The 12,502-nt window shown below is 54.2% G+C and overlaps 1 protein-coding gene across 4 annotated transcripts in view; it reads right to left on the reverse strand.

The window, feature by feature from the left end:
* Positions 1-7,798, reverse strand: part of Tcf7 (transcription factor 7) — a 30,604-nt gene extending 22,806 nt beyond the window's left edge. For all 4 annotated transcript variants that reach the window (XM_021176652.2, XM_021176650.2, XM_029483044.1 and 1 more), the window contains exons 1-3: positions 7,546-7,798; positions 7,322-7,388; positions 6,730-6,854 (exon numbers count right to left, since the gene is read on the reverse strand). In XM_021176652.2, the coding sequence (XP_021032311.1) occupies positions 6,730-6,854; positions 7,322-7,388; positions 7,546-7,797 (444 nt within the window). In that variant the 5' untranslated portion in view covers position 7,798. The remainder of the gene's footprint in view (positions 1-6,729; positions 6,855-7,321; positions 7,389-7,545) is intronic.
* Positions 7,799-12,502: the final 4,704 nt, after the last annotated feature.

The following is a 12,502-nucleotide window of genomic DNA, read 5'->3' on the forward strand; positions in this document are numbered from 1 at the left end:
GTTCCTCAAGAATCTGAGCACTGTACGGTTGGGGGGTGGTGACGCTCCTGTGACCTGATAAGACACCTGTTTCCTCCAACACAGCCTTGTTTGTACACAGTGGCAGGAAACACCAGTCACAAGGTGTGAGGGGGTGTGACTCTACAGCTCTGGGACCACAGCAGAGCTGCGGAGGTTCGGAGGGACGGCAGCTGCTCCCCTTCACCTAACCCTACCCCTACCCCTGCCCTGCAGGCTCTTGGGCCTAATCTAACCTCGGCAGTTATAAATGACTTTGAACTGGCACCCCTAGAATGCTTTACGGTTCAACTCAACCCTGCTGTATTTGCTGTATTCAGGAACAGGGGAGGGTTGTGGTCTCTGCAGAGAGCACCCCACCACCGCTGCCGTACGCCCTCCTGTGACTACCCAAACCCATGGCTCAGAGCAACCGGCAGAGCTGGGACAGAACACTGGGTCCTAGTGGCCCTAGCAACCTTCAGGGCTTTGTGCTGACCTTGGTGCCCGAGAACAGTCTCTCTGCCCCAGTGAGCTAGCTCACCCTGTCCTTCCAAAGAAGTCAGAAGCAGATTTGCAGCTGTAGCTGTCCTCCCTGGCCCTGGGCAGGGTGAAGCTGGAAGGCCCAGCTCTAAGCAGGAGTCTGAAAGGCAGACTTCTGAACCTGCCAACAGCAGTGAAGTGAAAGCCACCCTCAGAGATTCCTAGCTGGGGACAGAGGAGAGGCAGCAGACAGTCCGAATGCTACACCAGCCCCTCACAGCCCTCCCAGGCTTCAGAGAAATGCAGTGCCCGGGAACTTCAAGCCCCACTGCCCACCCACTGAGTGGAGAGCAACACAGACAAATATCCCACAGGAGGCGGCTCTGAACCAGCCTGGGAACAGTCATAGGCTCAAACCCAGTGAGTGACCTGGGGCTGCACCAATTCCTGGGCCCGGAATTACTCTGGATGCTGTATCCAGGAAAACCATCCAAACAGACGCCAAGGTAAAGAACTGGAAGGAGATCCGTGGGTGCTGCCTGGGCTGCACTTTTTCAAAGCCTTACATACTGGGAGCCTCGGGGGGTTGGGGGGGACAGTGCCAGGAAAAGGTCCGCAGATGGCTCAGCGGCCAAAGACACGAGATCTCCGTTATCCTTACAAAACCTGATTTCCTCACATTCACTATAAGGGCTAAAAACTATTCACTATAAACTAAACCTTTGTGGTTGTGGGCATGGGGTGGGTGATTTTTAAGAATAACACATCTGACTCAAAGACCCCCGGGGCAGGGCACAAGCCAGGTAATAGCCTGGTAGCCTGAACCCTATATGTGCAGGATTCAGACGTTCAGACCACTCTGGCCCACAGTAGAAGCACAGCTATCTGTATGGGAAGACATCTGAAGGCCCATGAGCCAAGACCAGCCATGGCCAATGCACACCCTCACCAACTGCCCGCACCTCTCTGGCAAAGTTGCAAATCCACCTTCTGCTTCTAGAAGGGTGCTTGCTAGTCCAGAGTCCAGAAGGGAAAGCAGGCGATGTTAAAAGAAAGGTTCAGTAAGTGCCCGGGGACAGCAGCACCCACTGCCTTGGTCTGATGAGCTGCTAGGGTTAGCGTGGCAGCCAAGGCCTGAGGAAGACCAGGAGACCCCTAGAGCAGACGCCTGCAGTCAGCCCTGACTGAGCAATGAGGTGGTATTCATGTGAAGAGCCTGAGTGAGGACACAGGTGCAGAAGTCTGAAGTAAGAGGGGGATCTTGTAGGGGCAAGCCCCACAAGGACAGGGTTGGAGGGGGAGGTATTGATTCCCTAATTGGTTCTTGATTGTGTCAATAAAGGGGGCAGAAGCCAATCGCTGGGCAAAGGGGAAAAGGTGGGACTTCTGGGTCACAGGAGGAAGGGAAGGGACCAGAGGGAGGAGAAAGGTGGAGTGGAGGAAGTGGCCAACACGTAGGTCTGGGGCACCTACAGTTTGTAGCCTCCACCGTGGGTGCAGGTCAAGGAGGATGAGGCAGGATAGTCTTCGCCCAGCCATTGAGTTATCTGGCTAGTTTTAAAATATGAAGGCTGTCTGGTGATTTCCATCCATGGCGACTAAGGTAGTCAAGAGAAAAGGCACAGCCTGGGCGGTCACTGGTGGCTTGGTGGAGCTAGCTGGGAGAGGCTGAGGGAGCTCAAGTAGAGCTCTTGAGAAAGAGCTTGCGTGTTTTTAAAATTACACGCAACACGTGGTGCTGGCTACTTCGAGGGGTGGGGAGAAGATGGGGAGCCTCAGCACTGAAGCTGTGGTAGATGGCATAGACTTTTCTCCAAGAGCAGTGGAGGCCCTAGTGTTTCCAGGCAAGAGATGCCCTCCGACCCTGACTCAAGTTCCTAAGAAGGCCTGTCACTACTGTGTGGTTGTAGGTTAAGGATGGGTCTGGGAGGGAGAGAGAGGCAAGGGACCCTGGAGGAGGCATCCTGACATCTAAAAGACAACATCTATGTGGATACTGGGTGGATAGCATGACAAAGTAAAGAACAGAAGATCTGGAATGTATCTGGAGACACAGCTGTCCAGAGGGAGGCCCCGGTGCATGCTGGACCCTTCTTTGTCTTCATCAGTTGAACCAGCAGCTTACAACACTGCTCACTGGAATCCTTCATGGCCCATGCAGGGGCCAGCTCTGCCTAGCACACCCAGAGATGGGCCTTCTAAAATAAATGGGCATTTCCAGGGATAGCCCTGCTTATGGTCACATGGCACCCTGGAGCCAAACTCTAAACTCCCTCTAACCAATTTCATTATGCTCTAGACTGGTGCCCAGCTACCATTAAGACGTAGCAAACCTTCTCTGGGAGGAAGGCTGACACTCACCCAGCTCTGACAGAAAGCCCACAAGGCAACAGGAGTCCCCTCCTTGGCTCCCAGGAGTCCTGCTTAACCCCTCTCCCCTGCTCCCTTAAGGGTTCACTGCATGGCTTTCAGCCTAGACCTCAACCCAGGAATACAGATGGGAGCCTGATAGTTTGGGCCCCTGCATGAGTCCTGTGTCTCCCTTCTGGAACACATATTCAAGTAGCAGAGAGCTGTGGGGACTAGGGACAGGGAAATGTAGCCCCTGCCATGGCCAAAAGCCTCACTTTAAAAAACAAAAAGTCAGCCAGGCAGTGGTGGCGCACGCCTTTAATCCCAGCACTTGGGAGGCAGAGGCAGGCGGATTTCTGAGTTCAAGGCCAGCCTGGTCTACAAAGTGAGTTCCAGGACAGCCAGGGCTATACAGAGAAACCCTGTCTTGAGAAAACAGAACAAAACTAAACTAAATACCAAAAAAAACCCCAAAAGGTTGAGACATAACTCTCAAGCCATAAAATACACCACTTTAAGTGTCTAAATTCGTGGCTTTTAGTAGCTATATGTAAGGTAGCGCAATAGTCACCATCTCACTTAAAAACATATTCATCACCCCAGGAAAAACCCCACAGCCACTAGCAATCACCCCTCTGCTCCATTCTCAGCTACCTGCAACCCCTAAGCTGCCCTGTCTCTCTGGTCTGGATATTACCATTTGAATCACATTCATCTGGAGGGTAAAGGGCTCTTAAGCGGTTCAGATCATAGGCTCCAACAAGAGCCCACAGAAGAGGCCAAAGACTCATGTTGTCTCTGTCCTGTTTGGGATAGCACTGTCACGCAAAGCCTCTTGCCTGAGTTTCCCTACAGAATACCTCACTCACACCAGCACCTGCCCCCAGCACCTAGTCTAGCACATCAGCTAGGTCCCCTCCTTCCGTACCCCAGTTCTGTTCTGAGTCTCAAATCAGAGGAAAGAAGATAAAAAGCACACAGGAACCTGATGCTAAGCCTGAGAAGACAACCTGAGTGTGATCCCTGGGACACACGTGCTGGAGGGAGGAAACAACTCTCGCGTTCATGCATGCACACATGCATGAATGAATGCCAAACCAAAAAACTTTCACACATCCATGGCGATTGGCCTAAGCCACTAACTGCCTACAAGCCTACAGGAGATACCCCACCTCGCCAGTTAAGGGGTCAACTCTGACCAATTTCCCATTCCCATAGAAGGAGTAAAGGAAACCAAATGCCAAAAAGGCCACTTGGACAGGGAGGGGTGAGTCCACGTTCTGGGACAGTTAGCTATGGTCGGTCACGTGGCTCACTGCTCTGGGCCAGGCTCAAGCTGACCTGTTTAGATAGATGTCTCTGATGTAACCATGTGGCCATCCCACTGACAGGGCAGAGAGGGTCCCTGGAGCAGACTTTCCCTGGTACCTAGGAAGGCCTAACCACTGGTCTTAGGCATCTCAGCATAACTGCTGATCTCCTGTATGCCCGTAGGCCAGGCTGGGCAAAGAGAGCGGAGGCCTAGCTCCAAGGCCAATAGGCAGGGATGACCGACATATTGTCTGTCTTCCTACAGAGGAAGTGTGGGAGAGGCTCAGCCTGGGCAAAAGACTCCCTGCACCCAAGATCCTTGCAGGACACTCCTTACCTGTTAAGAGAATGAGGGTGTCGTTCCCAGCACCACGTGTGAGCCTTGAAGTCAGGTGACGATGTGCTCCCCCAAACACGGGATGACCGACTCTGCTGTGTAAAAGCTGACTATCCCCGGAACACCCACAGTCCTTCGTGAGTTGCCAGCTGCTTTTACTTTTTTGACCTTTATTTGCTGCGCGGTCTCTCAGGTTTGCTAGAGACTCTCTCTTGGGCCAGGAAGACGGCTTAGCAGCTAACCCAACTTGTGCAAGCCTGAAGGTGTGAGTTCCAGCCTCAGAACTCTTGTCACAGCGGAGAGAGCCAACTTTAGTTATCCTCCGGGTGTGCTTGCCCTCATATACATTACACACATGCACACTCACAAGTGTGTGCAAGTGCATGCATGCGTATACACACACACACACATATATAACGAATAGTCTCTCTGCATTCCTACGCATCTATGTCCCTAACCCAGCACCCCTCCAGCACAAGCCCCTGATACTGTCTTTGTTTCTTACTCTGCTCAGCAGAGCTCAGCAGCCAGGAAAGTCAGTACCAGAGCCTACTCTCCCTCTCCCATGTTACCAGAAGGCAGTGGTAAGGGCAGTGGCTGAGAAGGAGGGCAGGGGAACAGTGACATGTAGTTATTCATCTGTTGTAGCTTGAGAAGGACCCCCCCCAAAGCAAAATATGCAGAGCCCTAAGCTAGGTGACTTTGGTCCTGACTGTGGGAATCCACCATTCTCCTGCTCTTGGACCTCTCTGAGATCCATCACCCTTACCCTTAGGCTGAACAGTCATGCCGCTAACTCATCCCCACCTCCGGCAGCTCTGGGCAGCTTATGCCTCTGGCTAAATCTGTGAGTAAACCTCCAAACCACACTGCCCTTTCCCCGTGTGGCTGTACAGTCCTGAACATCCACCTTGCCAGCAAGGTTCTGGGGGCTCTGCCTTTTGTCTCGTTATAGCTACCATAGTGAGCCTAGTCCCAGCCCAGACAATGCTTGCCAGTGACTTCAAAGGGGGAGGTTCTGCCAACTGACCCCCAGATGGCTTTACACCCATTAGGGGATTTTAAAAGATTGTCTTGGTTAAGCACTGTTTGTACAGGGCACAAGTCTCTATCTAGAGCATGTGTCATTGTCAAGCGGCAGTGTCAGGAGCCAGCCACCTCTTTACATACAAGAGAAGCACCTCATCTACCAAGCCATCCCAGAGCAGAAAGGCAGACAGACAGACAGACAGAAGCCATCCCAGAGCAGAAAGGCAGACAGACAGACCATTCCGTCAACATGCACAGCTTACAGGTAAAGAATGGAGTCCACTTCCAAAGTCTACCAGGTCTCCCTCGGCTAAGTGGCCTAGACTCCCCATCCTACCCCTCTACCGGGGAGCCTTCTGCATGGGTCTGCCACTCGCCATCCAAGGCTCTACCCTGGGGCTCCAACCTGCACTGGGCTCACAGCTACACCCAACAGACCTCCATGCTTCCTGTACACCCTAACTCCCGACTGAGGACACTCAGGAATCCCAGTAGTTTTCAGGAACCCCAGAACTTTTCAAAAATCATATTTGGCTGCTACCCAGCTCAGAACTAGCCCTTCACACTTTGCTTGCCTTGAAGGGCCAAAGCCATGGCTCATGATGAATACAGCCATGTCACCAAGCCTGACACTGATTCACGTAGCTGACCCCTAACCAACACCCTGATCTGTCCTACATTTAGCAAACCTTTCCTGGTGTGTGCGAGAGCAGCCCAGCCCGCTCAAAACCTACACCATGTGTCAAGGATCCTCAGCAAGGACTTATACACGGCAGTCAGGACACAGTGGAACTGGGCAATGGAAAAGATTAGGTCTCCTACCCAGTCTTCTCACACCCGAGCTCCCTTGCTTCTCTGAAGGAAAAAAAAAAAAAAAAGCTAACCACAGAGCTCTAGCTCAGAGCATGCACATTACACTAGGGAATGGCATGGGCTCAGCTCAAAAACGTTTTCAGGAGACCTCCATCCACAACCCCACCGTGGGCCAACACAGACACCTGCTTGAGCAAGTTGGGAAGACAAAGGCTGACAGCAAGTGAGAAAGACTGGAGCCCGGGCGCTCCTTCAGAGATCTCCTTTTGGGTCAGACTCCTCTGGATGTGAACTGGGCAAGAGCATCTAGGAATTGGGCAGAGAAGTCCTTTTTTGTCCAAGCGTCACCTGCGTAGGCAAGTAGGTAGCCAGCCCCATTACAGGGCCTGACTGCTTCGGTCACTTACCAGCGGGGGTTGAGGCTGCGGATGCTGCCCTGCTCCCGAGGCCGGTGGGTAGGGCATGAGCAGATTGAAGGCAGAGTAGACAGTCTCTTTGTACATGCCACTGGCACACTCCGGGGCCTTCAGGCCTGGAAAAACCACAGCTGGGTCAGACACCAGCCCAGCCAGCTGCTCCTAAGGGCTGAAGGCTGTCTCCTCCGGAGGGGTAAAAAAAAAAAAACAACAAAACCCTGCCAAGGGGTCCCGTTCAAGTTCGTGACTTGACAGGGAACGGCGACCTCCGAACGGGTGGAAATATCCGCAAAGCCAAGTTTTTGAGGAAAGACCCCCGAGTCCAGACCTCCACTTAGCCACCAGGACTTGACTCCCTACCCCACCCTCCTGCTTGGGAACCTTAGCCAAGGCTTGCTCCTCAAGGCAAAGGATTAGTCAGTCACCTGGGCTGGAGGGGAGGCGGAGATGGCGGGGGTCTGTTTACTCCTATAAAGGTCAGGGCACCGGAAGTGACTCCAGCTCAGTGGCGCCCGGGAAACCCGCCCCCTAAACCCCTACCCCCGTTTCTAGCGCCTTCTTCCCCAGCCGCGCAAAAACTCACCGTCCTCTAGGGACTCTGGAAGTTTGTCCGGGAAAAGTCTCTGCGAAGTGTGCTCCCGTCCCAGGGCCTGCAAAGCGAAGCAGAGGGGCCATGAGGAGCGGAGGGAACAGGAGGGGCTCCAGAGATGGGACCCACGAGGACCGCGGGGCGGGCGGGGGGGGGGGCGGGGCCGCACGAAACCAACTCGGGACGAGGTCCTCCGGGGAGGAGCGGGCCGGGCTCACCTCGGGCGCTCCCTCGGCTTCTCCATGTACTCGGACGCCGGGACCCGGGACCCCAGCGCCTGCGGCCGCGCCTTCGGACTCATTCACCAGTGAGGACTTGAGCTCCGCCAGGTCCCGCTCGGGGCCCACAGCACTGTCGCGATTCTTATCGTCCTGTTCCTCGCCTTCGTCTTGGAAAGCCAGCAGCTCGTCAGGCGCGCCGAGGTCGTCGCCTGCGCCCGCGCCGCCCCCGCCCGAGTCCAGCTGCGGCATGGTGCGCTGCGCCCGCCGGGGCGCCGGGTGCGGGGCGCGGAGCCGGCCGGGGAGGCGGCGAGCCCAGGGTGCGGGGCTCCGAGCCCGGAGCGCGGCGGGCGGAGCGCACGCTGACTCCGCCTGAGCGGCCAGTGGGCGCGGGGCGAGGGCGCGGGGCACAGCAGCTTTGGGAGCCGGCGGGTCGGAACATCAAAGGCACCGCGGGCAGCGAGCCGGGGGCGGGGCGGGCGCCGGGGCGGGGCCGCGGTGGGAGGGGCTAACGCCCCAGGCCCCGCCCTCCCCTCCCTGGAGAGACCGGGACAGGCCCACTGGGCATAATCTTAAAGGGCTCGCTCTCCTCGAGCTATTCTCTAACCTTTTACTAAACTGTGGAACTCCATTTCCTTAACTATCAGACAGCCACAACTTGCGTCCAAGTTGCGGAGAAGGTGGTTCCTTAGACCGATGGAACTTGTGGGTGACTTGGAACCTTGGTGTGAACAGCATCCTCTGCTTAATCTGGAGGCTTCTTACGTCCCTGGGATGCTAGATGGACCCTGACACACACACACACACACACACCTGCCCCTTTGATCACCCCTGTGCCGATTAGGGACCTTATTCCAGACAGCCTGCCCACATAGGCACAAGCATTAGCGCCTCACACATTTATTGAGCGCCTGCCTGTTGTTGCATGTGCAAATCAAACACCATAAATATATGACATGTGGTGGCTCGAGGCGAGGAAGGATCATGACCACTCACGTGGTTTCTCCAGCCCGCTATGACTCTCTGAACTAAGTTCGACGCCTAGAACCTGCTGTCCAGGAACTGAGACTTCCGGCGGCCACGTGGGCCACGAAATTCTCTCTTGGGGTCTTTAGGCAGCTGCTCAGTCTGGGAAGTTGCATCCGGAGCCCATTGACTCAGACGCTAGTTAAGGCCGCGTCTTCAGTGGCATCTCCTTGGCACCCAGGGTCGAATCCACCGCGACCGGTCACTGTTTCTGTAAGACACTAGGCCCTTTGGATGGTCATGCAGTAAATTGAAGGCGGCACACCTCCGCCTCAAGCACGTTTCGGTGTTGGAGTCAATGTAGACCTCTTCCACCTCTTGGGAAAGCAGTTGAAACAACAGTGGGTAATTTGTGAAGGAGGACACTGGCCGCCTCTTCGACTCCGGGCCCCACAGGACCCCTGGCAGCGGCGCAAAGCCGGCCGGAAGACAGCCGCACCGCCCCTCCCGGTCCAGGCCCAGCCTGCCTGGCGGAGGATCAAAGAGACCAGGCCTTGCTTCTCAGCGCTCAGATCCTATCAGCGCCCTGCCAGCGGGGCTTCTGAGTCCTCCAGCTCCCAGCCGGGATGCCCGTTTCACCTCCTTCTCAGCGATGGGGGACTTGGCCATTAATGCTGAGCTTGGCAATAGAGATGCGGTGCAGACCCCGCCCTTGGCGCCTCTAAAGTCCTTCTTCCGCAGGTGCCAGTTTGCTGCTGATTTTGACCCCATCTTCTCTAGATTGGGGGGCAGGGCAGGGGCTCCAATGGAAAGCTACAGGAGAGGAAGGGCCCAGGGGCGAGGCCTCCCGCTACGACCTCAGGTCCGAGGTTGTCCCGGCTAACTTTGGGGTGAGCCCTTCTCTGAGAAAGTTGCACAGAAATTGAGAGCATCCTAAACCCACGCGCAGCGGATCCTCCTGTGTTTATAAACGACTCCAACTTTGGCAATGTCGCTTCCATGATGGTTGGCAGACCATGAAGTTTCAACTGACACAGGTCATTGGGGGTCGAATTTCTGAAGAAAAGTCAGGGCAGGGGAGGTGTGATTCGGCCCTCCAGGGTAATTTTTTTTTCCAGCTTGGTATTGCCCTTTTATCAAAGAACAAGGCCTTTGGGCTTTATTGGTGCAGAAGTAGCCTATCCTCAAATGATAGTGAATATATATATTTGGCATGAGAAAATATATTTTTTCCTGATTTGTTAGCTTTCCCATCCCCCAGTTTCTTTGGATGACTTTATAGAGCTGTGAAATCCCCCCTTCCTGGGATCCACTGCCCTGGGGCATCCTGGCTCCAAGCCTCACCCCCTAGGGATGAGCAGTGAGGGGGAGGCAAGAGGGGAGAAAAGGAGCTTGAGGAGGGGGGGGGGTTCTCCGCTTCCACACTGAGCATAGTGTAAAGGCTCGCTGAGTAGCAGCTGATGTAAACTCACACAAGATGGTAGAACAGGAAGGAGTGCAGGCACAGGAGGTCGAGAGACCCGGAATGGTCCGAGAGGCCTAGGGGTGGGGAGTGGGAGAGAGGTGGAGGTGAGAGTCATCTGGTGTGGAAAACCCCCAGGGTTTGGAGCGCTAACCCAGCCTGAGCTACATAGTGAGATTCTATCTGAAGAAAAATAAAAATAAATAAATAGATAGATAAATGAATGGGCAGGTGTTTCCCAGCAGAAGGCTAGATAGCACCAGTTCTGTGACCATCACTGGAGAGATGACCTCATATACTAGGCGATTACAGCCTGCCAGCATCCATGGGAGCTTCACACACATCACCTAATTTAATCGTTACTAAACTCTGAGATATGGGGACAATTGTTCCCATTTTACTAATGAGGAAACTGAAGCTCAGAGAGGTTGTTTGAGTCACCCAAGGTGTCACAGCTTCAAAATGAGGGTGCTGAGCTGAGCTTCCAGCTCCTGGTGGTCAGTCCCCAGACCCAACACCTAACTGCCATGCTCATATCCCCTGAGAGGCTGAGAGGCTTCCTGACCCACATCGAGGCAGGGTTTTCCTGTGCGGCCCTGACTCTCCTGGAAATCATTTTTCTGTAGACCATGTTGGCCTCATCCTTAGATCCGCCTACCTCTGCTTCCTGAGTGCTGGAAAGGGACTTATCTGCTGTGTGACATATGCAGACAACCTACTGAGGAACCAGCTATCACTAATAAAAATTACTAAACCTGGTTTTGAAGGGTGATTCTTCTTTCAGGGAGAGGCTATGGAGGACTAGAGGGCTGGGGGCGTGGCTCAGTTGACAGAATGCTTACCCAGCTTGTGTGAAGCACTGGGCTTGATCCCACATAAACTGAGGATGGCTGCTCATACACACCACCCTCTCAGTTCTAGCTCTCAGCAGGTACAGGCAGGAGGACCAGACGTTCACGGTCAGCCCCAGGCTCACTACAGAGGATCCGGTCTCAGAGCGGTGACAGATCTTTCAGAATGATGTGTTCCAGTGGCCAAGGCCTTTGGTGGCTACTCCCCTGGAAGTTCCCAGAGAGTTGGAGGACCAGACCAGTTGTTAGGGAGAGCCAAGTCTTCTGTGGCCCCAGCCACAGGTGGTAGGCCTATTGTTATGCAAATGAGCCTGGTGAACTTGCCGGTCCTCCCTAGGCTGGCATAAAAGGAACCCTCCAGGCTCTGCAGTTGGAGGAAGGAAGCTCCAGAGGTTCCCCCCCCCCCCCGTGGGACCTAGGGCAGGTCACTGGCCTCAGCGCCAGCATCCATCCTCACGGGTGGAATGGCTGGCCATCTGGGCCTGCATCTCTCTTATACCAGCATACGACGGGGTGAGTCACTGTCTCCCAGGAAAGCGCTCAGCACAAAGCCTGGTACATTCCAACACTAATAAATGGGTGCTCTCCAGCTCGATATTTTTCGGAAGTTGTTAGGCTAATTGGCTCTTCATGTAATGCCATGTAAATCATCCGACCGTTCTCATGGCCTGAGCCCACTTAATCATAGCTAAGGCTGAAAATCCACATTTCCTCTCCTTCCTTTCAAGTCCCTTTAACATGAAAGGCCCCCGTGAACTCCCTGACCTTTCCTAACTGGGAGATCCTTGAAATGTGGCATTTCCAGAAAATGGCTCAAAGGAGCCCCAGATGGATTGAGTAAATTACAGCAGAGAGAGACTCAGGAGCAGGCAGAGAGCAGCCCTCTTCTGGCCTGCCAGCCCACTTGCCATCCTGTCAGGACTTGCCACAACTGCCTGAAGGGTGGTTGCAGGCTCTGGGCAGGTTTCTTCCCTGTGGGTGAACTCTCTGCACACAGAGCTACTGGACACAATCCCTGAGGCAGACTGGAAGCTGCGTGTGTTCTCTCTCTCTCTCTCTCTCTCTCTCTGTCTCTGTCTCTCGTGTGTGTGTGTGTGTGTGTGTGTGTGTGTGTGTGTGTGTCTGCAGCACACATGACAGCAGTGGTACAGAGGCACAATGCAGCTGCCTAGGGATGTAGCAGCAAGTCCTGGAGCCATGTTTCCATTCGTAGGGAAGGATGAGGAACTGGGGGTGTAGCTCAGTTGGTGCAGTGCTGGCTAAGCATGAGCCAAGCTCCAGGTTTAGTTCCCAGCACCCCAGAAACTAAGGCTTTCTGGTCAGCCACTCTGGTTTACCCGGTGAACTTCCAGACTGAAGAGACATCCTGTCCCTAAGGAGGCTGATGGTGCCTGAGAATGACCTCTGAGATTGTCCCCTGGCCTATGCACACACACACACACACACACACGTTTTTAAACATGTGAGAGCTGGTTAAAAGAACGGGCTATTTCAGCCTACACTCATATATCTGTGCTTACAACTGTCCAGCTCCAATCTCAGAAGATCCGACATCTTCTCCTGGCCTCTGCAGGCACCAAACAGGATCATGGTGCACAGACATAACGTGCAGTCAAAAACCTATACACAGATAATAAATACTAAGGTGTGTGTGTGTGTGTGTTTACACTTAGGGTCA

This window comes from Mus caroli, chromosome 11, assembly GCF_900094665.2.
Source record: "Mus caroli chromosome 11, CAROLI_EIJ_v1.1, whole genome shotgun sequence".
NCBI classification, from domain to species: domain Eukaryota; kingdom Metazoa; phylum Chordata; class Mammalia; order Rodentia; family Muridae; genus Mus; species Mus caroli.